Consider the following 24,949-nt stretch of genomic DNA (forward strand, 5'->3'; position numbering starts at 1 on the left):
TCGAGGACTAATGTATTAGTGGCACCCTTTAATATTATGCACAACTGTCTACACCTGCTGTTTACATTAACACAGAGAAAATCCCATTCCTAAATCCAGAATCTGACCATTTCAGAGGCAGAGTAATGAAGTCTGAAGGAGAACAATGTTATCTAGAATTATAGAAGTTACACGTGCATGTTTTTAACTTAGCTGTTGGTGAAGTATATTGTGTTTTAGCTCACTGGGAATCCTTACAGACACATGTAAGACTCATGGTTGCAGACAAATTCTTGGGGTCATACACACGCCCATAGTTACACTCTTCATACAGCTGCGAGGGTGGCTAGTTATCAAATGGAAAAACTAAAAAGTGATTGTATTTTTATTTTCCCCTCAGCCCTTGCTGACAACTCTGCCACAACTTTCCGTATCCCCATAGCCCTCCTATTGTGTTGCCATTCCCATAAAAGAAGCGTGCAGGAGACACGACCAAGGGAGTTTTGAGGGTAACATGACTTGTGCTGTAAACAAAGCTGAAAATCAAACTCTTGCTAGAGATATCATGCAACTATGCCAGCATAGGTATTTCCCTGTACCAAACAATAGTTCTGCAGGAACAGCCTTACGTTCTCATTGCAAATAATTAAGCAAATTAAACTAATCTGAGACATAATGTAAGAACCCGGACCACAGAGGCATAACTTTAAGCCTTCCACAATAAACTTGTATGGCACTTCCCGCCGTTTATAGCTACACCGCAGATACAACTGCAGAGTCTACTCCAGCCCCCAAATCCTGGATTTGCACCACACAGAAACCCTAGGTATAGCTGCAACTATACCCGGACCTATTTATAATTCTATAGGGCCGATTGACTAAAGGTCAATTAAGTGAGTGTTATTTATAGCATGGCGTTAAAATTTTATCACTTTATTTACTTATATTTTTAGAATTAACGATCGATTCACTAAAAGTTTAACTTAAGAAGGTATAATTTTAAGGTAATTTTAGCTGAATTGTGTGCAGTATTTTATTGCATGTGTTATTTTGTGCGATATTTTAGGACATTTGATATTGTCACACGTTATTAGTGCAATCTATAGCACCTAAGAGATTCAGGATGCCACTGGCAGAGTAGAAGTCTCTTTTTACAGTATTCTAGTCATTCCTTTCCCTGGGAAACTTAATATAATTCCATGACACAGAACGCAGTGCATTCTGGACCTGCCCAAGGTATCATGAAAATGTGTTAGTGGCTGTAGGTAAGTCTCCAGTTCCTCATAAAGGTCTTTAATTGCTGCCCTACAGCTCCACACTACATCTTCCTCTATGAATTCATGTAATGTTGTTTAGTAACGCCTACTCATGGGAGGTGTTAAATTTCACAGTAATTATCACACTATTTTATGCTTTTATCGCTTAAAAGATGTTAGTGAATAATGCGTTAGGATTAATTCTATTCTATAAGTATTGCAATGCGATTAGAATACCGCTGTGCAGAAATGTAGAATTAACGGTTGCGATGTCTATTAGCGCATACCTCCCAACATTTTGAAAATAAAAATGTGCGTAGTGTAGCAATTTTTTTGGATCACGTCTGTTTTTGTGGCCACACCCCCTAATTACCATGTTCATTTTACAAAACTTGGCAGGTTACGAAAGTTTAAACACATTTCTGTGTTTTTTTTTTCCAGTTACAGTTTTGCTAATGAAGATGATTTGCCCTTTAAGCTGTGAGTCACAGTTTCCCCAAGAGACCTGTTATCTTATAATGTTACAATTACTTATTTGCTTATATGAAATTGTTACAAAAGTTTCCAAGGGCACCTGGTGGCTGTTCTGGGCTCTCTGCCAAAAGCCAATTAAGTTAGAAACATTATTTCTTTTTCTGGCTGTTCCGTGCAGAGAAAAACAGACTTTCCAGTACAAATGAGGGACTGCAGGTTGAGCTGTCACGTCTTAATTAACACACAAAACAGTGCGTTAAGGAATAACGACCTGTAGTGAATCGGCCCCTATGTGCCTTTTTAGCAGTTTATTTAGTTCCACGCTGCAGGCACCACTGGTTTCTGTGGAAACGACAATCGAGGAACCGGCACACAGAATTGGATGCAAAAGGAGATTCACCCCTAAAGCTCCCCATAGTAGTGACGATTCTTCTTGCCAAACGACTGATTTTAGGGAAGCCCGACCAATCCTTCGAAATTATTGTGCGGTTAGTGGTATTCGAACGATCGTACATCTTACGATTTTTCGGCCGACATCTGTCGGGAAATTGATCGGCCAGGTCAAAAAATCTTTGTCGGTCCCAGTGCAATCTATCTATGTTTGCAGGGCCAAGCAGGCAGCTCCCCTTTGTTTTCCTGGTAAATTGGTCTTTTTAGTTGATGGTAAATTCGTACGATCGTTCTGAGAAAATCGTGGTCTCACGATCAGGATCTGATCTTTTAAAAATCTCAACATCTATGGCCAGCTTAAGTGTTTAATGTGTCAAACAATACAGGTTTTGGGGGCTGGCCCCTTCGTCAGGTGATTTAGGGGTTAATCCCCTTTTGCATCCAATGCTGTGTGCCGGTTCCTCAATTGTCATTTCCATTGGATCCAGGGGAGGCCGTCTCCCTAGAGGACTGAGCACCAGATTCCAGGATTAAAGGAGGGCCAGGGAGTGCTTGTGAAGTTTACTTTAACCTCCACTGGTTTCTGGACAGCCTTGAAACATGCATCCAAACGACCTGCTGATTAGCCATTCAGAATATGGATTTATTATGTGTCCATTTGTAAAGGAGAGATGAGACAACCCTACCCCTAGTGAGCGAGTGTCAGCAGCGATACTTCCCTTAGGCAATGGATGGAACTAGGGGGAGGCAGAACAGGCAGGGTGCATTCAGTGAAGGGTTGAAGACTTTCAAACAGGAACAGTGACTGGCGGGAGGAGAACTGAGGGATCAACTGGCAGGGACGTGAGGAAACAAATGATTGACAGCTAGGGGGGCAATAATAGTGGCATATGGGGGTGTGGTGGGTGCAAGCAGATAGGGCTAGTGCGATGCTGGACCAAGCAGTACTGCCTAGGGGCAGCAATACTACTTGGCCCCCCTCTGCCCTAACCACCCCTGGTTAACAAGAATTTTTCACTGTTCTGACAACTGCTGTTGGTTCAAACCCAGCTACAGCATTATCTGTAAGGAGTGTTTTATGTACTCCTGGTACTTGCGTAGGCTTGCTCTGGGCACTCTGGTGTCCTCCTACACTTCAAGAACATACAGGCAGGTTAATGGTCTCCTAGTGTGTCTGAAAGTGATAGAGGCCTTATATTGAAAGCTCCACTGGGGCAGGGACTGTTGGTAATGATGTATGACTTCTAAGGCTGGCAGGCTAAAAAGATCTGCCAATGTCAGACTCTTTTGTGAAGCAGTGATATTCCCACATGATGTTTGGCCAGGGAAATCACTACAATTCAGTTTTCAAACACCATGCGTTGCTTCTGGGCATGCACTCAAGGCCGAGGGCTGGATGAGGTGTTAAATCAGAATGTGCTGGGCCGCAAGTACTGCAGCTGCCTGTGGCCTTGTGTGCTACCCATATCCCACCCTAAACTGCTGAGCCAAGCAAGCACAAGTGCCAGGCACAGCAGTGACACACAGCGCAGCTGGGAAGGAGAGGAAGTTCAATAGCAGATAATGCCCTTTAGATAGATATCAGCTACTTGCTACAGTCTCATCACTGAAGATATTGTGCAAAGGCAAGAAGCACAGCCCTTTTAAACATAATTAGGGAAGATGCAAATTAGCAAGGCCAGCAGAATTCAGGCCCGGGTACGAAATCAATGTATTTGTTTGCAACTGTACTTATGACTGAAACTGTAGTTTGGTCCATTTTTCCTACAAGGAAAATGTTGCACAAGATTGCACAATGCATATCTGGTTTACTAACTTAGGGATCCCTAACCCCGTACACTAGTGATGTGCCACGGCTGTGTGGGTTTGGGTTGAAATATGGCCAACTACTGCAGGTTAGGTGTTGGGTGTGGGTCAGACTGAGGACTATTCCATGTCTTGGAACCAGAGGTGCACACAGAAGTAGTGTACAGACAGAGTCAGGTGTGGGTTAAGGTATTGCGGGTTAGGATCAAGTGCAGGTTGAGTTATTCCTGGTCACACCCCTAATCCGTCCCAGTCATGCCCTATTATACTAAAAACTGTCCATGGTGGGCCTGAGTCCTGCTCACTTACCTTAAGCTCCACACGTAAAATTTGCACATTTGTCTCTTGTGGCCCCTCAGCCAAAGGGCTACTGAATGCAATACCACCTATACCCCAGCAGCCCTGCTTGCAGCTATGGTTATTGGTAACATTTTTAAGGGACTGGGGGGGGGTCAATACTTGGACCCCTGATCAAATGTGGTTGTAGGCATTGGTCAAGTTTTGGGGGTGCTGAAAGGACCAATATTGCTTAGTTAGTCCACTGGCATTATACAAAAACGTTTGCTGATCAAGTGTGTATCTATGGTTGCAGGAGTAGGTATCGGCCAAAGTTTTGGGGTTTGGGTTAAAGAGTACCTCTGCTGTTAGGCCAAAAAAAAGCAAACTGACAATTGGTTGCTGGCAAAGGCAAAATGTGCCAAAGCCCTATGACACATGCAAGAAAAAATGTAAAGTTGACAACCAACCAAACCAATCAGCCAGTGACCCCCAACAAAGGCGGTGGTGGGATGCTGCGTTGTTCATTTTAAATTCATTGACATAAAGGATTAAACTGAAATCTTCTATTGGGGGTTAAAAGTGTCAGCCCTAGGGGGGAGGTTTGTTATTGACACAAGGCTGATGGGCTTCCAAGAGCCTGTTAACTTCAATTCTACCCCCAGGGCTCTGTCAGCTTTAGTTAAAAGTCACAGCTCAGAACAGAGATTGCCACAATTAGGACAGACGTCCATCCGTATTCCCCCAAGCATTTCATGTAAGCATTTTATAGCCTTATGGTAAATAGATTAAATACTGACTAGCTAAAACCAGAGTTGTTCCTTTCATTACTCGCTTGGAAGACAAAAGACAGTAATTAAATATCAAATGTTAGCACTGGATTCAACAGAAATAATGGCACTACTAATGTGTGCACGCCATCAGATTTATACACACTTTGGGGATACACTTGGCTCTCAAACGCAGGACGTAATACATTCTGGATCAATGCTCTATCTGTTTCTTTCCAAATGTTAATCTCCTGTAAAGGCGGCCAGAGCTGATGTGAATTCTCAGAAGAATATGCTGTATTATTGTTATGTCCATATCTGATCAAAGATGAGTCACTTGGTGGCTTAGTCAGTTTGACTTGTACTTGTTCATTCAAGATATAAGTGGTAATTCGATTGTAATAAAAGCTTTATAAAGAGAATATCCTCTCGGAAAAATGGTTTTCAGTGAAATAAATGTTATATCTGAAGGGGTGTCCAAACCTGTAGCCATGGCCCAATAGGTAGGTCCAAAGCAGTAAGATGTAAAAAGTGAGGAATAGCTTATCCTGAAGTCCAGTTTGAGAGATATTTTGATATTTTGTGCCCTGGGTACCCCTGGATCTATAGCAGGGTGACTCCCCATTGTTTCTATATATATATATGTAACCTTGTTATGTGCTAAGGGCCCAGCCTGAAAGCTAGTTGGGATGAGATTTGGGGTGAGTGCTTATTTGTTGCCTGGATACCCCTGGAACTATAGCAAGGTGTCGGTTACCCCAGTGTTTCTATATATCTGCAACCTTGTTATGAGGGGAGGGGGACCCAGCCTGAAGGCCATTTAGGGGGAGATTTGGGGTGAGTGCTTATTTGTGCCCTGGGTACCCCTGGAACTATAGCAGGGTGACTGTTACCCCAATGTTTCTATATATCTGTAACCTTGTTATGAGCTAAGGGGGCCCAGCCTGAAGGCCAGTTAGGGGGAGATTTGGAGTGAGTGTTTATTTGTGCCCTGGGTACCCTTGGAACTATAACAGGGTGACTGTTACCCCAATGTTTATATATCTGTAACTTTGTTATAAGCTAAGGGGCCCAGCCAGAAGGCCAGTTAGGGTGATTATTACCGCAATGTTTCCATAAGGTAATAAAATAAGCAGGCCCAGATTTGTGGAGAGGCCACCAGGGCCCGGGCCTAGGGCGGCAGGATTTTAGGGGGCAGCATGCTGTCCAACCAAACCCACATTGGTTCAGAAACACTGGGGATGCGCAGGAGATAACGATAGTTTTAAAAATTTCAAATGACGAAAATTTGAGTCATTTAGCCTTCCCTAACCACATCACTACAGAATCTCTTCCTGGGCTTTTTTTTGAACACCCATTTATTAAGCAGGAATAAAACCAGTTTGGTGACAGGGATTTCATCTTAATGAGAGATGGTTCTTGTTTGTCTGGGTTCTTAATTGAACACAATAATAGGACACATAAACAGAATGGGAAAGGAAGCAAATTTGTCTAGACCTATTCATTTAGATCCTATATACTATAGAATACTCAACTCGACACAATATACTGGGACGCCGTGTTAATGATTGCACAGTTTATTGTGTTTCTAGAATTTTCCATTATTGTGTATTTTAGCTTTTACACGAGTGAGAGCTGCCATACAGCTTACATTGTAAACCTGACAAATGGATGCCCAAATGTCTTACAATGCCAAGAATACAACATTTATTCAGTGTCGTTCTGGGGTAGCCAGGGCCACTGGAAACCCACACAACTGCCGATAAAAAACATTCTATGACATCATAAATTGGACACAGTGACATAAAAATTGAACACTGCTCTGAAGGTGTAAACAATGAAAGCACCTGTTCGATCAAGAATTACGGACTAATACGTCCTTGAAATAAAACCTTCGGCATGCTCTGCCATTTCAGAAACAGCCTGAGAGATTGTAGTGGATGTTCCTACATTAATTACTTGGTGCATACCAGGCCCGGCTACATTAATATTAAAAGGGAATTGAAGGGAATAAGGTAAGCACAGGAGAAAGCCAATATAGCGCAGTGTTTATTGAGCGACGAGTAAAAGCATAGTGTAATATACAGGGACAATTTATAAGATGTGTTTGTAGAATGCAGGCCAACAAATTCATTCTTTCCTTAAAGAAAACGACCACAAAGCAACCAGATGGTAAATATTGGCCAGTATGTTGGGCAGCTAGCCCTGTCACAAAGACAGCTAAATAAACCAAAGCCACTGTGGCAGCTTTGTCCCATGTGCCAGGGAACCTTGTTCCCAAATTGTTTTCTCAAATTATCAACCAACTAAGATCAAAGCCAAGGTCCAAAAAAATCAAATCACTGATTTAGCCTACCACTTGGTGGCAAACTGGGCAAAATTTGCCGTTTAGCAACTTGGTCAAACAAGTCAATTATTCCCAGTATGGACATCTTCAGAATGCTACATGTCCATGATGTTAATGCCAGGTGCATCCAATTGGAGGTCAGGATCTAGCTGACTTAAACACTCCTGTCTGTCCATCAGAGGGACAGCAGGGGAAACCTTTACTCTAACAATTGGGTTGATAAGTTTGGAAGGGTAGCAGGGTACAAATAAAGCTGGCTATACAGTTGTAGGCAGGGGGATATTTTTCGGCATGCTGGGGGGCTGCTGGAAACTAGTTACGCCGCTGTTTTTGGCTTGGTCTATATGAAGGAATCTCTGCCCCCTTTGGCCGCCTGTTCACTGATAAATATTAGGCCGAGAATTGGTCAGACAGGCAATAGCACAGAACAGAAAGGAATCAACAAATACTTCTTTGATTGCAATACATTTATAAATAACTCTAAAAGCACTGAATGTCTTAATTTGTGTATAATGGAAAGTTTCTCAGAATTATATTTTCTTCCATTAGACATATAAAAGGGTTTTAAATTAAGCTTCCTAGTACCTGCCTGTACATTGAAATAATAAGACATTGCTGTTCTTATTAATTTTTTCTTCTCATGAATATATTATAACACCATCATGCCCAAACAATGCAAAGGTCTTCATCACCCACTGGACTTTTTCATGGGGCTTCCCGGGAAAAAAGCTCTGACATAAAATCATTAGCAGGGAGCTATTTATACACAGGTCACATGAATCGCAGGAAGAATATGCCTCTGTTGAGGGGGGAAGAAACTGCAAGGAACCTGGCAAATGTATAATAGACATTTCCCCCTGTAATGAAACCTGGCTCTCTGCCTTATCAGCACATGGCAGCATCTCAAACTGTCCTTGGATTGGCAGTTTTTCTCTGAAAAACAATAAGATGCCCTCAACTTCTAAGCAATTACTGATCAAATAGTGACTTAATACATTTAATTACCCAATGAGCTTAAGGGGGAAGTTTTCCTAGTGTGTTATAGGTGGGCCTATTCTTAGTAACATTTAATGATCTTAATATTTTTTTATATTTTATGGTATGGAATAAAATTTTAAACGCAAAATCAGTTTGCCTAGTTACTCCCTAGACAAAAGCTGAGCTTGTTGGCAAGGGTGGAGAGGCTTATCTTTCCAACAAGACACAGAGGTTGCTCAGTAATTAGCAGCAACTCGGTTTTATTGGGCACAAATGAAATGTACCTAAGAGCAATCTAGATGTATTTACAACATTTACCTCCCCTTCTTAATTACAAGGTAATTAGTCACCAATCCTCATAGGAGAGAGTCGAGTTTCTCTTGTTCTCCAGGCAGAATGAAGCTCTCTGTCTAAAAGGGTTTGACAAGCTTGGGTGGAGAAGAGGAGGACACATGTCCTGGCTGCTCCTGCTTTCACAGAATGTAAAACTGACAACCAGACAGTTTAAATTGTACCTTTTTTCTATACTGTCCCTATCTAGAAAAAAATTTGGATTTAAAGGGGTGGTTCAACTTTAAGTTAACATTCAGTATTTTAAAGAATAGCTAATTCTAAACAACTTTTCCCTGGCCTTCATTTTTTTCAGTTGAATTTTCCAATTCCAATTTTTTTCAGTTGAACTTTCCAATTCCAAAGGGGCAGATTTACTAAGAGTCGAAGTGAATTCAAGGGAATTTTCGAAGTAAAAAAATTCGAAAATAATCGAAGTACTGTCTCTTTAAAAAAACGTTGACTTCAATAATTTGCCAAGTTAAACCTGCCAAAATGCTATGTTAGCCTATGGGGACATTCTACAACCATTTTCTAAGTCTTAAGAGGTCGAATAAAAATCCTTTGATCGATCGCTAAAATCGTTTGATTCGATCGAACAAATTTTAATCGACCGCAGGATTGCCAAATTTATTGAAAAAACAAAGTTTTTGTACTTCGAAATTCGACCCTTGATAAATCTGCCCCTAAAAGTTCATCCAAGGGGGGCGTGTCCAGCCACGCTACAGGGAGGACAGTTTTCTTAGCGCTCCCGGGGTCGGCAACCAATTTCGCCCTACTACAGCTCCCAGTGGGGGCAAAATCAACAGGCATAGCCCGGGGTAACACCCGACAGCGTGCAGACCCGCCCGTGACTTTTTCAGAAGCTGCAATTGCAGCGGCGGCTGTTATCAGAGCGGGGCCTAGCGGAGCACGGAAGCCGCGGCCTAAATTTTGGAGCTGGTGCGGCCGCGTGTGGAAGCAGGTGCGGCCGCGTGTGGACGCAGGTGCGGACAGGGCGCCAGTGCCCCACAAACAACTGCCGGCAACCAAGCATTAAGGCAAGTAGACCCCGGGAGCGCTCTCCTGCCTACAAGATTGTGCCAAGACACAGCTATATCCCCAGTGTGACTGTTTGAGCCAGCCCACAGAATTCTTAGTGCTGCTGGCCAGGCCCCGGTTGCCTTTGGCACGAATGTGCAAACTGCTGGCATAGTCTACTTCTTATGGCACTTCTGGCAAATTAATGCAATTTTAACACTTATTGCTACCTCCGTGGCCGGCTACCATTAACTCCCCAGGGTTCGACTACCACACGACCTGCTCAATGATGGGGAAATACGGCCAGCCCAAAAAGCAGCCCTCAGCTTCACAAAATATGGACCAATTTGTCCGCAGACCAGCTCAGGAAGATGCAGGCCCATCTTCTCCTCCACCGTCTCCTACAGAACACCAGGAAGACACGGTGTCACCAGTACTGGCGGCCATAGCTAACTGCCAAGCTACACTCACGGCTCGCATTGACGAAATCAAAACGGATCTATCCTTGATAAAGGTGGACCTACAAACCATACGTGAACGCACAACTGAGGCAGAAACAAGGCTGAGTACTTTAGAGGACACCTGCAACCCAATTCCGGCGCAAATCACTGACTTGAGGCACCAGTTGCAACAACAAGCAGTTCAGCTGGATGACTACGAAAACAGACAAAGACGGAACAATGTCCGGGTTATGGGGCTCCCAGAAGGAGCAGAAGGTAACTCACCACCGGACTTTGCTGAATCTTGGCTTCGTACCCTGCTTCCTTCAGCAACTTTTACACCTCACTTTACAGTGGAAAGGGCTCATAGAGTCCCGGGCAGGGCTAGACCCCCAGGTGCCCCACCGCGTCCCTTTTTGATCCGATTGCTTCACTATAGGGACAGGGACATAGCTCTGCAGGAAGCTCGGAAAGCTGGTCGGCTGGAACATAATGGAGCTGTAATCTCATTATACCCGGATTACTCTACACATCTGCAAAAGCATCGTAACTCCTTCACAGCAGTTAAGCGGAAGCTGAGAGATTTGAACCTGTCATACGCAATGCTGTACCCAGCGAAACTCAAGATAATGGATACCAACAGATCCCACTTTTTCATATCTCCTGAAGACGCAATGGAATGGATTGAATCCAGACCAAAACATGGTCCACAGGCTTGATTTGGCAACTTTACTAAAGGGGTCGGACTCTTGGGATGTATGTATCACCCCTATCTTGCAGCTCGGTTTGTAATGACGGCCTATCTGGGGTGCATAAGGTTCATGGAAACCCTATCAGGCCTCGCACCCATACAGTGTCCTCAATATTCAAGGTATCTGGACTTTACCTGTAATTGAGTACTGTTGGATGAGTACAGTACCGACAAGATGATATCCACCGAGTTATTGGTCTGGACTCAGTACTGTGTCTTAACGATGTCAGGTTCACCGTCCAAACTGTCTGATCTCTCTTGCAACTTGTTCTAGAGTGACCATATGTACCAACGACAATGGGGTTTTCCAAATATACCATTTCTCTAGACTTATTTCACTTATGCACCCTTCCCTGGGGAGTCTTCCCTTTCTAGTTACTTCCCGTTTTCTTTACCAGGCCACGGAGCTATGCTCTATCACTATAGTTTATCAGAGCCTTCCTAGTTAGTGGCAATCACAATTCCCTGTTAATTCAGTTATGGGTACAAGGCCCACCCACTTGTGGGGGGATGGGCAGGGTGGGATGGGATTTGGGGTTTTGTTTTTCTATGTATTAATCATTGCTTCCTCTTCTATTTCTCTTCTTTCTGTACTTTTTCTTAATAGACATGTGGCTAATGGAGATATGAAACTACATTCAAGCGGGGGCATCTGGCGGCTACTTGGCGACTACCAATTTGGTAAGGCAATTTCACAAATAACTTATCTTCAAAATGGCTGACATCAAAATCATTTCATGGAATGTCAGAGGCCTCAATGATAAAATAAAACGAGTCTTAGTCTTTAATTACCTGAAAACCTACAATCCTCATATCTTATTACTACAAGAGACACATTTGGTGGAGCAAAAAGTTCTTGCCCTTAAAAAACCGTGGGTCGCGCACGCATACCATTCTACCTACTCCACCTACAGCAGAGGTACCTCGATTCTTATCAGAAGAGGTCTTTCCTTTCGGTTCGAGGGGCTGCGCACTGACAGATTTGGCAGATTTCAAATACTTCATGGCTTGATATCGGGTTTTCCCATCACAATAGTCAATTTATATATTCCACCACCATTTTCAGACGCCATTTTGCATGACGTTTCTTCAGCTCTTGCACAGTTGCCCCCATCCCCCATATGCATAGCGGGTGACTTTAACACATACCTAGACCCTTCTATGGATAAGCTTAACCCCTTGCACGCCTCACCCTCGAAACTGTTGGATTGGCTTCAGGCCTTTAACCTAACGGATGTCTGGCGTTGGAAGCATACAAATGATAGGGAATTCAGTTGTTACTCAGCCACTCACCGCACACTATCCCGCATAGATTTAATTCTAACCTCGGCTGATCTTCTTACAAAAGTAAGAGAAGTCAAATTCCTCCCTCGCGCAATTTCAGACCACGCCCCTGTTTTTTTATCAATACAATTACACCCACCAACCCAGTGCAAACAATGGAGACTTTCTCCACTATGGCTTAAAAACTACACAATTATTGAAGATTCTACTATGGCTCTTCAGAATTACTGGGAAATTAATTCAGGATCTGCAAACCCAAGCACAACTTGGGAGGCTAGCAAAGCAGTATTGCGGGGGGCTTTAATAACAACAATTAATAAAGCACGAAATATTACCAAAGATCAATTAAATACTCTGGAACTCAGTTTGGCACAAGCCGAGCGAGACTTCACTGATGACCCATCCCCCGAAAACCACGCTAACTTTACCATGGCCCTTAGACAAGTCGAACTGTACAGGTTGAACCTCACTAAAAAACAGCTTTTATACTCAACTAGTAGAGCATTTGCCCTAGGAGATAAAAATGGAAAACCTCTAGCTTTTTTAGCCAAAACATTGGACCAATCTACGGCCATTCCCAAAATTATTAATGCTCAAGGTCAGGCCATTTTGGCTCCCTCCAGAATTGCTGAGGAATTTAAATCATACTATGCAGACTTATACACATCCAAAGCACGATACACCAATGAGGAACTGCACACCTATCTAAACAAGATCTCCCTTCCTCACTTATCTCAACACCAAACTAAATATCTAGACAATCCAATTTCGCAATTAGAGATAGCCGAGGCGATAATGGCTATGTCTACAGGGAAGTCCCCGGGTCCAGATGGATACGGAATTGAATGGTATAGACTACACATAAAGCAATTGGTCCCCAAACTCCTGGATACATACATGCACGCATATGAAAATTTCACACTACCTCCCTCATTCTCAGAAGCAACCATTATAGTTTTACCCAAACCAGGTAAAGATAGTACTAGTTGCGCATCATATAGACCGATATCACTTCTAAATTGTGAAGTTAAAATATTAGCAAAAATCCTAGCAAGGCGACTGATTAAAATTATAACATCCCTGGTACATGAAGACCAATCTGGTTTCATTCCTTCCAAGTCAACCGCAATTAACATACGCAGACTACATTTTAATCTACAAGCATCACATGAAAATGGAGAAACAGGTGTAGTAGTATCTCTAGATACAGCCAAAGCATTTGATTCTATTGAATGGCCATATCTCTGGGAGGTCTTGACAAGACTAGGAATTGGCCCAAGCTTTATTAAATGGGTTCGCTTAATGTACAGTAAACCTACGGCCAGACTTAAAGTGAATGATGTGCTATCCGCTCCTTTTACTCTATCTAGAGGAACCAGACAGGGATGCCCTCTTTCCCCCTTACTATTTGCTTTGGCGATAGAACCTATGGCCATTGTTATTCGACAACATCCCCAGATTCAAGGCCTAGTGTATAAAGGTTTATAGGAAAAAATCTCTCTTTATGCAGATGACACCCTTTTATACTTAGCCAACCCAGCGGACTCATTGGGAATCACCTTAGAAACAATCTCTACTTTTGGGAATTTTTCTGGCCTACAAATCAACTGGGATAAATCTCAATTATTTCCACTTTCCACTCGTGCGCTACAGTCAATAAACCCTACAAGTAACCTCAAAATAGTGGATACTTTTAAGTACTTAGGAATTTTAATTCATAAGGATCCAACCACATTTATTTCCCTTAATTTACAACCTCTTATACAACTTATGAAAAGTACACTTGCAAAATGGTCTACCTTACCGCTAACCCAAATTGGCAGGATTAATATATGCAAGATGGTATTTCTTCCCAAATTTTTATATCTCTTCACTAACTCACCCTGCTATATACCCAAATCAATTCTGAAAACAATAGACCGCACACAAGCTGACTTTGTGTGGGCCCAAAAATCTCCCACAGTAGCTAGAACAACACTTCATGCCCCCGCAAGTCACCTAGGCTTAGGGATGCCTAACTATGAATCCTACTACCTAGCGACACAAGCAATACATGCCTCCAATTGGAAAACATTTGATACGGAAAACCCAGCTTCTCTGCTGGAAGCGTTGTACTTCGGTTCCATTGAATCATTACACCATGCTCTTTACAGGCCAAAAAAATCCTTACCAATTTTAATTCCATTGTTGGATGCCACTAAGAAATCGTGGGACACGTTGTACAAATCAACCAATAAGGACAATTCTTTTTCACCAGACATGCCCCTGTGGCATAATGCCTCACTAAGCAACTTTGACAAATTTACTGGAGGGGGCTTCTGGGCAAGAGCTGGAATCAGGCAACTGCAACATATAACACAAGTGGGCAATTTTAAAACTCTAGAGCAGTTCCAACAAACTCCGGAATTGTCAGATCTGTCGGTGTATAGATACCTGCAACTGCAACATTTATACCACACACAATTTCACATCAACCCACCCAAAATTCAACAAATAACTGTAGAAACTATAATAAGCCCACCAGAGAAACAGAAACTGGTATCCAAAACATACACGCACATTGCTTCTCTCAAATATGACCACAGACCCAGGGTCAAACTTAAGTGGGAAAGTAGTGGTGTTCACTTAGATTCTGATGATTGGGAAGAATTAGAAGAAAGCCTCTATCTTCCTCTTATCAGTACAAGAGACAGGCTCATTCAATTTAAAATTATACATCAAACATACTTGACACCAAAAAAACTACAACTTATGGGCCGCTTGGAGCATTCCAGATGCCCCCGCTGCAACTCCCCGGATGCTGATTTCATACACCTTATATGGTATTGTCCAGTGTTACAGCAATTTTGGAAAAAGATAATGCAGTTTTTAGCCGAAGAATTTACTCTACCACAAGTTCTAAACCCAGCTACCTGCCTACTCGGCATAACGGATGCTCTGGTTCCCAGAATCCACTCAAGATTATTGATGAGAGCGCTTTTGTTCTTTGCCAGGAAAACGGTAGCCCTACACTGGATGGGACCAACTCCTCCTACGATTAAACAATGGATTAATCTTATTAATTCCCAGCTGGAACTTTATAAGTTAACATATATTGCCAGGGGTTGTCCACAGAAATTCGATAAAATATGGTCTCCTTGGTTGGATTCTCCTGCAACAATGACTAAATAAGTCTATTGCGAATTGTCTTTGTATCCTATCATGTCTACCTTCTTCTTCCTTCCTTCTTTACTTCCTTCCTTCTTGTTGTTATTGAAAACTCAATAAAAAGTTACTATTAAAAAAAAAAGTTCATCCAAAGGTGAACAACCCCTTTGATTTATTTTTTTAATAAGGTTTACTTCTTTGGATTTGGAGCTTTTGAGTTTGGAATGTAAACAGCTCTCTTTGGTGCAAGGATCTTTCATTTTGCAATAAGACATTTGCAAGCAATTTAAACCTAACCTAACAAGCAAGGATGTATTTATCATATAGATACCCGAGGGCCAATGCGTGGGGCAGCAGATATAGGGTGGTAGACCATGGGTGCCTATATGGTAAAAGAAAAAGAAACAAAACACATCCTCCCAGCATGCCATCTGATTCTTGTGGCTAAATCTGTTGCCGGAATTTTGGGAGAAAAGGATACATCTTGCTCTTCAGCAGTTGGCACATCAGTTGGCTGTGCATGGCAAACAAAAGCTCTTTTTGCCCTGAGCCTAAAAAAAATGAAAACAAACTTGCTGACTAGATAAATTATGCTGAAGTTAAGTTTATTTATAGCTAACACTAGAAAAAATATTTCCCTTTACATAGATGATGAAATCATTAATATGCCACTTCTCCTTTTCTGTTTATTCAGTGGAAAATGCAGAAAGCTCACTTTTAAGCCAAATTAGCAATTTAGCCTATCTGGGGATTCCATTACATTTAGCATGTATGTCTTTGTATTCATATCTTTGTTAAAGTTGTCTATAAATTCTGGAATTGGTGAAGACCATGTTTTCCACCACAAAAGGATCAGTATGCATAAAAACAAATGTGGTTCTTGGGTATGCAGGAAGGCAGCATTTAAAGATGGGCAACGTGAAGTTAGTTGCTTCAGTTTCTGCTGGCCTACACAGTAAGGAGACTGGAACTACAGCTAATACTGTCAAGGCAGAAGCCACCATGAAATGAGAACAGGAGGTGCCTGGGATGAATAAAGTATAACAGACAAAGTATTGTCCAAATAGATCCAAGAAAGACGTTAACCTTGAAGATGGCCATTAAGGCTGTAGTGTAGAGACAGCTGTAGTGTAGAGACAGCTCCCCAATTCTATACGTAATATAAATAGTAGTTGCTAAATCCATGGAGTAGGTGTAACAATCATACTTTCTACACCAAAACAAAGCCCAACTTTGCTTGCTGATTGTGGGAATATCAACTCTCTTAGCAAATATATCACAGCAGGTTGCCAACATGAAGAAAGATGAAAGCGTAAATTTAAATAGTGTTCCCTGAACTTTGGTACTGGACCAAGAGCCAGGGAATATATATTAATTGCAATGGGTACATAGAAATTTAAACAGAAACAAAGCAGTAGGTCATAATCTAAAGGAGAAAAACGCTTTCACGATATACAGACCATTATCAATGTCTCCTTGCCCGCAACACAATACAGTGCAAAGCAACTGTCAAAAAATGAGCAGAAGATGAGTAATAGAGAAGAAATATTATAGGAGTACGAAACATGGTGTTCATACAAGGAGGCATAACACTGCCAGGAAAAGTGTGTAGGTCTCTAGTATGAAGGTTACAGGAACAACGTAGATATTTCAATTAATCTGATAACGATAATGTCAAAGGAGCTCCCACAGGAACACTGTTCATGCACAAAACCTATGAAGCATACCATAGAGAGAGCATTGTTCTCAGTGATTTTGCTACACATATGAGTCAATAATACAGAATGGCTGCACAATAGTTTACTGCTTGTCACTTTGGAATCTGGGCACTGAAGGTTCTTGTATTTTTCAAGGGAAGAGTTACATCTCCTGCAATGGAGACTCCTGCTGAAAGAAAGATCAAGGCCAGTCAACGGTTCATATAGTCAAGAAAAAAAGAGAGAGCCCTTAACATCAAGAAATAGAAAACTATTACACAGTTGATCAAGAGAGACTTTTTTTGAAAAGTTCTATAGCAATAACAAATGTTATTTTCAGCTCATTTGTTTCATCTGTGTCATACAGTTGTGGATAACGGTGAAGCCCAACAAGAAGACACCTGGAAGTAGTCAACGCTTTCTATACTCTTTAAAAACTTTACAATGGCATTGGTTTGAATTGAATTCTGGATTCATGATGGAAGCAGAAATACAATACAGAAAGGAAGACGGTTAATTGTTGTGTTTATGTTATGCTCTTTTACAGGGGCCCAAGTTACACCCACAAATACATGTATCTCATGGAAACCCTACTTGCTTGGAAAGGGGAATCCAGGTAAAATGTCCATAAAGGGGTACTGTCAGCAAGAAGCTCCCCTTTATCTTTCCAAGCTATAGGCACTCTTCAATTTTAATATGCTAATGCCTTTCCCTTCAGCAGTGCTAAATGTTGTCACTGAATTATCTGAGCCTTTCAGATAATGGCTTATTACATCTTGTCTTGAATCTTCTGAATTGATAGCTAAAGTCCAGGCCTATCCAAGGCCTCCTAAAAAAGTCTAGGAGGAAACTGGCATTAATGAAACATAATGGACTTCTAGGATCCAAATCATACTTCAGTAGTGGGTCAAAATGGTACTTGGGCTAGGGTAGCCTTTTACACTGTACAAGAGAGTCTACTGGAGCAGTATTGCCAAACTTCCTGTTTCAAACAAATACCATGCCACCCCTGTAGCACAAGGTGAGACAACTTCACTCACAGCAGTGTGGTAATGGTAATGAAAATACTTATGGACTTAAGTTGCCCTTAACCCTAAATAAATATACAGTGAAACGAACTTGTATCATAGACAAACTTAAATACTGAAGGACACTTCTGTCCTTCTTGCCACCTAAGGTGGTAGACTCAACACCTAGCCACCCTGCACCCTCTGAGCATTTACTGGCCCTGCATTCAATTGAGCAAAGTGGACAAGATTGCTTATACATAGGTTATAATTGCACTTTTTACACTAAAAGATGCAATTGCTTCATTGTTTGCCTACTGCTGCTTGTGCTTGCCATGCATTGCATAGCGATTTTGGGAGTTCTTGGTGAGAACAGCAATGGTGAATGTAGCCCATGCAAGTTTTAAGGGATGCTATTGTGATCGGTGGATTCATTTAGGTTTGTATTGCAACATTGTCTGTTTTTTTATGTCACTTTTTTGTGGTATGGAGAACTCAACTATGTGGAGAAAAGACACAGGAAGACTGGATAGACTCTACAACTAGGATACCCAATATAAGGTAAATAAATAACTACATAGTAGATGGAGCCATGCTACAACTTTCAGTAAATGCCTTATTCGGGGATTCTGTGTTAAAATAGTTTTTTCAATCTTGAAAATCACTGTAAGTGATATTACCAGCTAAAATCAGCCACAATTCAGGGCTGCTGCCAATGGGGATCAAATAGGATCTGTGCAGTCACTGGGACAGAATACTCTGTTATACAGATAGCTAGAATTTCAACCATAAAGCAGGGCAGGACTCAGGGCCGGATTTACATAGTGGGCGCCGTCCCCTCCCCTTTTTTCGTGCACATTTTCATCATCTGGACCAATGTGGGTGTGGTTGGGCAGCATGCCGCCCCCCCCCTAAAATCCTGCCGCCCTAGGCCCGGGACTAGGTGGCCTTTCCACAAATCCGGGCCTGGCAGGACTGCTGCTTCCAATGGGGATCAGATATGATCTGTGCAGCCTCTGGGACCAAATAATCTGTTATAAAGGTAGCTAGAATCTCAGCTGCCATAAAGCAGGGCAGGGCTGATGCTTCCAATGGGGATCAGATAGGATCTGTGTAGCCACTGGGACAGAATGCTCTGTTATACAGATAGCTAGAATCTCAGCAATAAAGCGAGACAGAACGTATGTTTTCTATGGGTATTAGGTAGGATCTGTACCCACTGCTCTGCTGTAAACATGGTGGCATTAAGCATGTCCAAACTGCTGCTCTGTTCAGTTTTCACCAGTGCTCTACTTTCCATAACATTACATTGGGCACAAGGGCAAAGATCATATTTTAAGTGGACTGCTCCTTACTTGTGGTTGTGAATAACCATTATACAAAGTAGCAAAGAGGGACCTTTCGGAATCACTAATCCTTGATGATCAAAGCAATTCAATAAGGGTCTTTGTGATCAGGTAGAATGTCACCTTGCCTGAAACGTTCCACTTAGAGAGGTGCACACAGCTAGTCTTATGAGTGCCTAAAGATACATCACCCACTCCTGTAGAACATTGGGGGCCTTTGTCACTGGTCCTATTCTTTTCTCTGTTCCCACTTCTCTATATTCCATTCTCAGTTCCATCCACCTTTCTCAATTATCAGCTATTATCTGAAAGCACATTAAGGGGCAGATGTATTAAGGGTCGAATATCGAGGGTTAATTAACCCTCGATATTCGACTGGAGAATTAAAATCCTTCGACTTCGAATATCGAAGTCAAAGGATTTTGCGCAATTCGTTCGATCGAACGATTGAAGGAATAATCATTCGATCGAACGATTAAATCCTTCGAATCGAACGATTCGAAGGATTTTAATCCATCGATCGAAGGATTATCCTTCAATCAGAAAAAACTTGGAAAGCCTAATATTGACTTCGGTAGCTTTTAGGTGGCGAACTAGGGGGTCAAAGTTTTTTCTTAAAGAGACAGCACTTCGACTATCGAATGGTCGAATAGTGGAACGATTTTTAGTTTGAAACGTTCGATTTGAAGTCGAAGGTCGTAGTCGAAGGTTGAAGTAGCCAAAAAAACCATTCGAAAATCGAACTATTTTTCCTCTATTCCTTCACTTGAACTTAGTGAATGGGCCCCTAGGTCCTTGTTTAAATGTAAGGGATGGCAGCCTTTTTGCCTCGAGTGCATTTGATGCCGGCTCCCTTGTGGCAACGAGCCTAGTCTCTCAACAATCCCTTTTCTGTATGCCTGCCATATCTCCCCCTGTTCTGAGAGTAGCAACATGCATTTTCAATGCATTCCCATGGGGAGCAGAAATGGGAGCTCTGAGTATTCCATTCCCTGAAATGGGGATTGAGGGACAAAGGGGAGGGACAGTCTCACTGTTTTATTTTAAGCCTTTTATTTCCAATGATGACATGATACTGACACTCTTATGGATAGAAAAAGCAGAAGCAGTGTGTTGTTTGTTGGTTACACTGAAGTCTTTTATACAATACCAAATCCATCATTTTTAGAAAAATTCTTCTCTATATTGAACTGAACCTGAACCCAAATGTGTATATTCCAGTTGGAGCACAATCATCACAATGGATCATATGAGAAGGGAAAATATTGTTTGTTTTAGTTGTCCCATGACAGGAGAAGTAACAGATAGGTGAAAATAATACTAATCTGGATTAGTTTCTTCACTACATAGCAGAAAACTAGTATTTTCATCCTCATTGGAGGTTTTTTTTTATTTATACCAGTGGGGTAAGTGAAAGGGATAATGACTGTGGCTAAGAAACAGTAGAAGAAGCACCAGCAAAGCAAGAATAGACTTAATGCAGATTTGTTCTTTAAAAAGGGGAAATTCCCAGCTTGTTCAGTTAATACAATAGACACTTGAATTCAAAGAAATTATACAACCTTCAGTGAAAAAATATTAGTCTCGGAAAGTTGGGAGTTGTAGATTCTGCACAGCCGGAGCACCTGATGGCATTCCGCACCACTAATCGCACAATTTAAGGAGGACAGTCCCAATTCACAGGGTCCCTCCCAATCGGCACTGTATTTATCCTGATGTGTGTTCTGGGGTATTATACATGGAATTAGTCCTGTATTTATCCTGCTGTGTATTATAGGGTATTATACATGGAATTAGCCCTGTATTTATCCTGCTGTGTGTTATGGGAATTATACATGGAATTGGCACTGTATTTATCCTGTCTTGTGTTCTGGGGTATTATACATGGAATTAGCACTGTATTAATCCTGATGTGTGTTCTGGGGTGTTATACATGAAAGTGGCCCTGTATTTATCCTGCTGTGTGTTATGGGGTATTATACATGGAATTGTCACTGTATTTATCCCGCCTTAGTTTCTGGGATATTATATATGCCATTGACCCTGTATTTATCCTGCCGTGTGTTATAGGGGATTATTTATGGAATTGGCACTGTATTGATCCTGCCGTGTGTTCTGGGTTATTATATATGGAATTGGCACTGTATTTATCCTGCTGTGTTTTCTGGGATATTATGCACGGCATTGGCCATATTTTTATCCTGCCGTGTGTTCTGGGGCATTATACATGGAACTCCATTTATTCTAGAAAGTATCCTGGGAGGTATTTCATATAAACCTGCCACTGCATTTATACTAACATCGTAGATTATCCCTGGGCTACTATGAAGGAATCTACGTAGCTACCCCAAACTCAAAAATCACCCTCCTCCTACGTGTTGAGGTGTATCAGGGAGCAGTGTAGATTGTCCCTACTTTTTGTTCCAGGAGGGTAGGTAGATATATATTGTAGTGGGTGCCAGACTGCATTAGAACAAAATAGTGACCTATTGTGGAGGAAAAAATAATATGCAATATTGAGGCTTTGGCTGATTATTAATACTACACATGCAACAATAAGAAAATAGTACCATCATCAGTTGGTCTAAAATAGATATTGAAATAGCCATGTTTGGCCTTTGCAGTAAATGCTATGGCAGCTCCTGCGTATACTTATGCAAGTATGGTCTGATTACAGTTTTGGACTGTGGAAGGAAACTTGTCATATCTGGATGAAACTCAAGCAACAAACAAACCACTAAAAAGCGATGTGGTCAGAATTGAAGACAGGCCCCAGAAAAGTAGGGATGAAAAATGTTCCCTTGAGGTATTAAAGGGTAAATTCATAAAACAGAAGATTCATTTAAAAATGTCAGTGGTTTTTAAGTTATTTGTAAAAATAATTGCAGAAACTTCTTTGTCTCCTCCTTATTGCCAGTATCATGATGTTTGAGGGAAAAAATGAAGTCACAAGTCCCAAGGCCATGGGTCCACCACCAAAGAGAGACATCAGCAGCCTTCCCTGAAGGAGACCGACCAAGTGAAAGCACAGCGTCCAGTGCTACTTTCCTGTCTACACAAAGCCAAGTGTTATGGTGTGCCGTTGCAACAGACGCACTCCAGTATACCATGTGCCTTAATGGGGTTGTGGATACACCCTTCTCATCTTGCCTCTTCTTCATCTCTGTGTCATGTGGCCACCTTGTTTGCTTGTAAGTCTTATTTATAATAGGGTGCAATTTTATTTGCTACTATTTGCAGGCTTTTATAACAAAGTAAGAATCAGATTTTTGGGAGCCAGAAACATTTCTGATATTTTTACCTCTGTATATTTTGTAAAGACTGTATACGATCAGAAGCGCTTGTTTTTTTCCCAGAAACTAGATGACACCGAGCTGCATTCAATTATGTGTATGATTTAACAAAGGGAAACATTAAACATGTTAGACTTAAATTTGTGCACTGCTTTTCTTATTCAGCCCTCCAAAAAAATGTTGGGATAAAAATAACGAAGGGGAAGTTAGTAATAGCGATTAAAACAGAAATTAACATTTAATTACTGTTGAAAAAAATATATAATGATGTTCTTCTCCTGAATTTGAATTTTAGATTGTATTAGCATAAACATGAATCATGTCAGGGAGAGGTCACAGTGATTTCTAAAGAAAGACACACAAATCAGCATTTTGCTGCAGATGTGTAACACAGGAATGAGTCCAGAGATACATTTTAAACTACTTTTTTCTCTTTAACTGGACCAGTGTAATGGTTATTGTCAATGGTGTGGCAATATGGTGGGCAGATGTCCAATAATAATGATAAGGTCCAACAATCATTCCAAACTGCATCAGTGAGCCCTCAAGCACAACCAACAACAACCCAGTCCAGTAGCAGGGGCCAGATACATAATTTCCTAGTCCTGGGAATACAAAATTGGTGGATACTTGGATATTGCCTACATCATCATAAAGCCTGGTTTCAGTAATACAGGGGTTGCACAATTCCCATAATGCTTAGAAGCATTACAAACAATTTTCTCTAATTTTGACCTTCAGGAGGCGTATTTGAGCTGATTTTGACTGCTAAATTGGCCCTTGTCTGGGTTAGCAAGAGACCAAAACAATGGCTTCCTTGGTTGATTTCCAATTGGGAGGAAGGACCATACCAGACCATAGATATAGACCCATTGGGCTGGGCCAAGCCAACCATCACCCTAGGCAACCAGGATAGTCACCATGCCATCCGCATACAAACGTGCATGCACATTCACCATATCAGAGGGAAGAGTGGCAGTGGGGAGGACAGGGGACAGAGGAGCAAGCGACAGAGGAGAGAGTGATGGATGAGAGACTGATGAAGGGCCTACTAGGGGTAGGCAGAAGACCGTTTAACAGGTACCTGCCCAGTGCCATAGGCAGATGCCTCTTCTGCCTACCCCTAGTTCCAGCCTTGCCGTCATGTGATTCAATCTTCAGTCTAAGGGCTCAGCCATCGTATTAGCCTGATTTGGCCCACCACATGGATGGTCAACATAGATACAGCTCAGTGCTTACCAAATTGTGAGGCTGTCCTCTAGGATATTTCATCTCCTAGATACATCTGAAAGTCAAAGCAGGCTGAGATCTAGAGTAAATATTTGTTTTCTGCCCTTAACATTCTAGAAATTGTGGTTGAATGATTGTTACAACAATGTCTTTCTATACCTGTACCCTTGTTATCAGTTAAACAGTGTTATACATATAGATCCTACTATAGTTTTTGGAGAACTTGTATATGACAATCGAATGATTGGTCTCTTTAGAAGAAGCAAAGCCTCCTTAAACCTTCGTTATTCTTCGTCTTTTCTTTCTCCACAGCCAGACATACCAGAGATTTTAGCACTGCAAAACATTCAGCCATTTTCAATTACAGATGCCTTACCCCCTTCAAATATGAAAACTTTAAAAATCATTTTTATGGTGGCTCTAACAAGATAAATTTCCCATAGGAGCAATGTGAAGTTTAGCGATAGCTTTCTACCATCACCACTTACAGCAGGATCATCTTAAAAAACGGCAATATATTGGGGAATATTAGGCTCACACTTGCACTTCTCAGCCACGGCTGAACCTGCTGATCACATCTTATAAAGCAAAGCACAAATATGTATTTAATAAGGGTGTTTTGCAATTGGGGATGATCAGCAGAGACAGCCTTGGCTTCATGTGACTTGGCATTTGGTCTTGATGGGAAATTAGGCCAAGACATTGGAGTAATTGTAACAAATTATTGCAACATCAGTACAGCGGATTTTTAACCTATTTAGCCCTTTAGACAGCAAACAACTTTATGAGACATTATTATGGTGCTTGCTCATTTTGTGCTAATTACAGTATAACATTATAAGAATTTATTGTTATAAATGGGGGTCTTGTTTCCCTATGCAACCCTTAGCACTGTTGTACCTAAATCTAGCCCTGCTAATGACTGAGGAAACAAGGGAAAGTTGTGCTCACCACTATTTTTTAAAAACATTAGGCGGGGGTGCAATGAGGGTGTGACCACAAAATACATATAGTCAACTACAAGAGGTCCTCTGCACTCAACCCACTATCAATATATTTAAGACAGCGACATTTTGTGCATACTGCTACTGAAAAATGCCTTACCCTTTAAACAACACAGGGATTGTT

The 24,949-nt window shown here is 41.5% G+C and overlaps 1 protein-coding gene across 6 annotated transcripts in view; it reads left to right on the forward strand.

Annotated features, from left to right (window-relative positions):
- The window catches only part of MGC80699 (protein), a 50,438-nt gene extending 27,707 nt beyond the window's left edge, over positions 1–22,731 (forward strand). Inside the window, exons 6-7 of one of the 6 annotated variants that reach the window (XR_005963731.1) lie at positions 21,976–22,114; positions 22,216–22,731. Coding sequence is in view for 2 of the 6 variants with exons in the window: in NM_001092289.1 (NP_001085758.1) it covers positions 22,216–22,303 (88 nt within the window). In the remaining 4 variants the exon portion in view is untranslated. 6 annotated transcript variants of the gene reach the window in all.
- The last annotated feature ends 2,218 nt before the right edge of the window (positions 22,732–24,949 follow it).

This window comes from Xenopus laevis, chromosome 8S (genome assembly GCF_017654675.1).
Source record: "Xenopus laevis strain J_2021 chromosome 8S, Xenopus_laevis_v10.1, whole genome shotgun sequence".
Lineage (NCBI taxonomy): Eukaryota > Metazoa > Chordata > Amphibia > Anura > Pipidae > Xenopus > Xenopus laevis.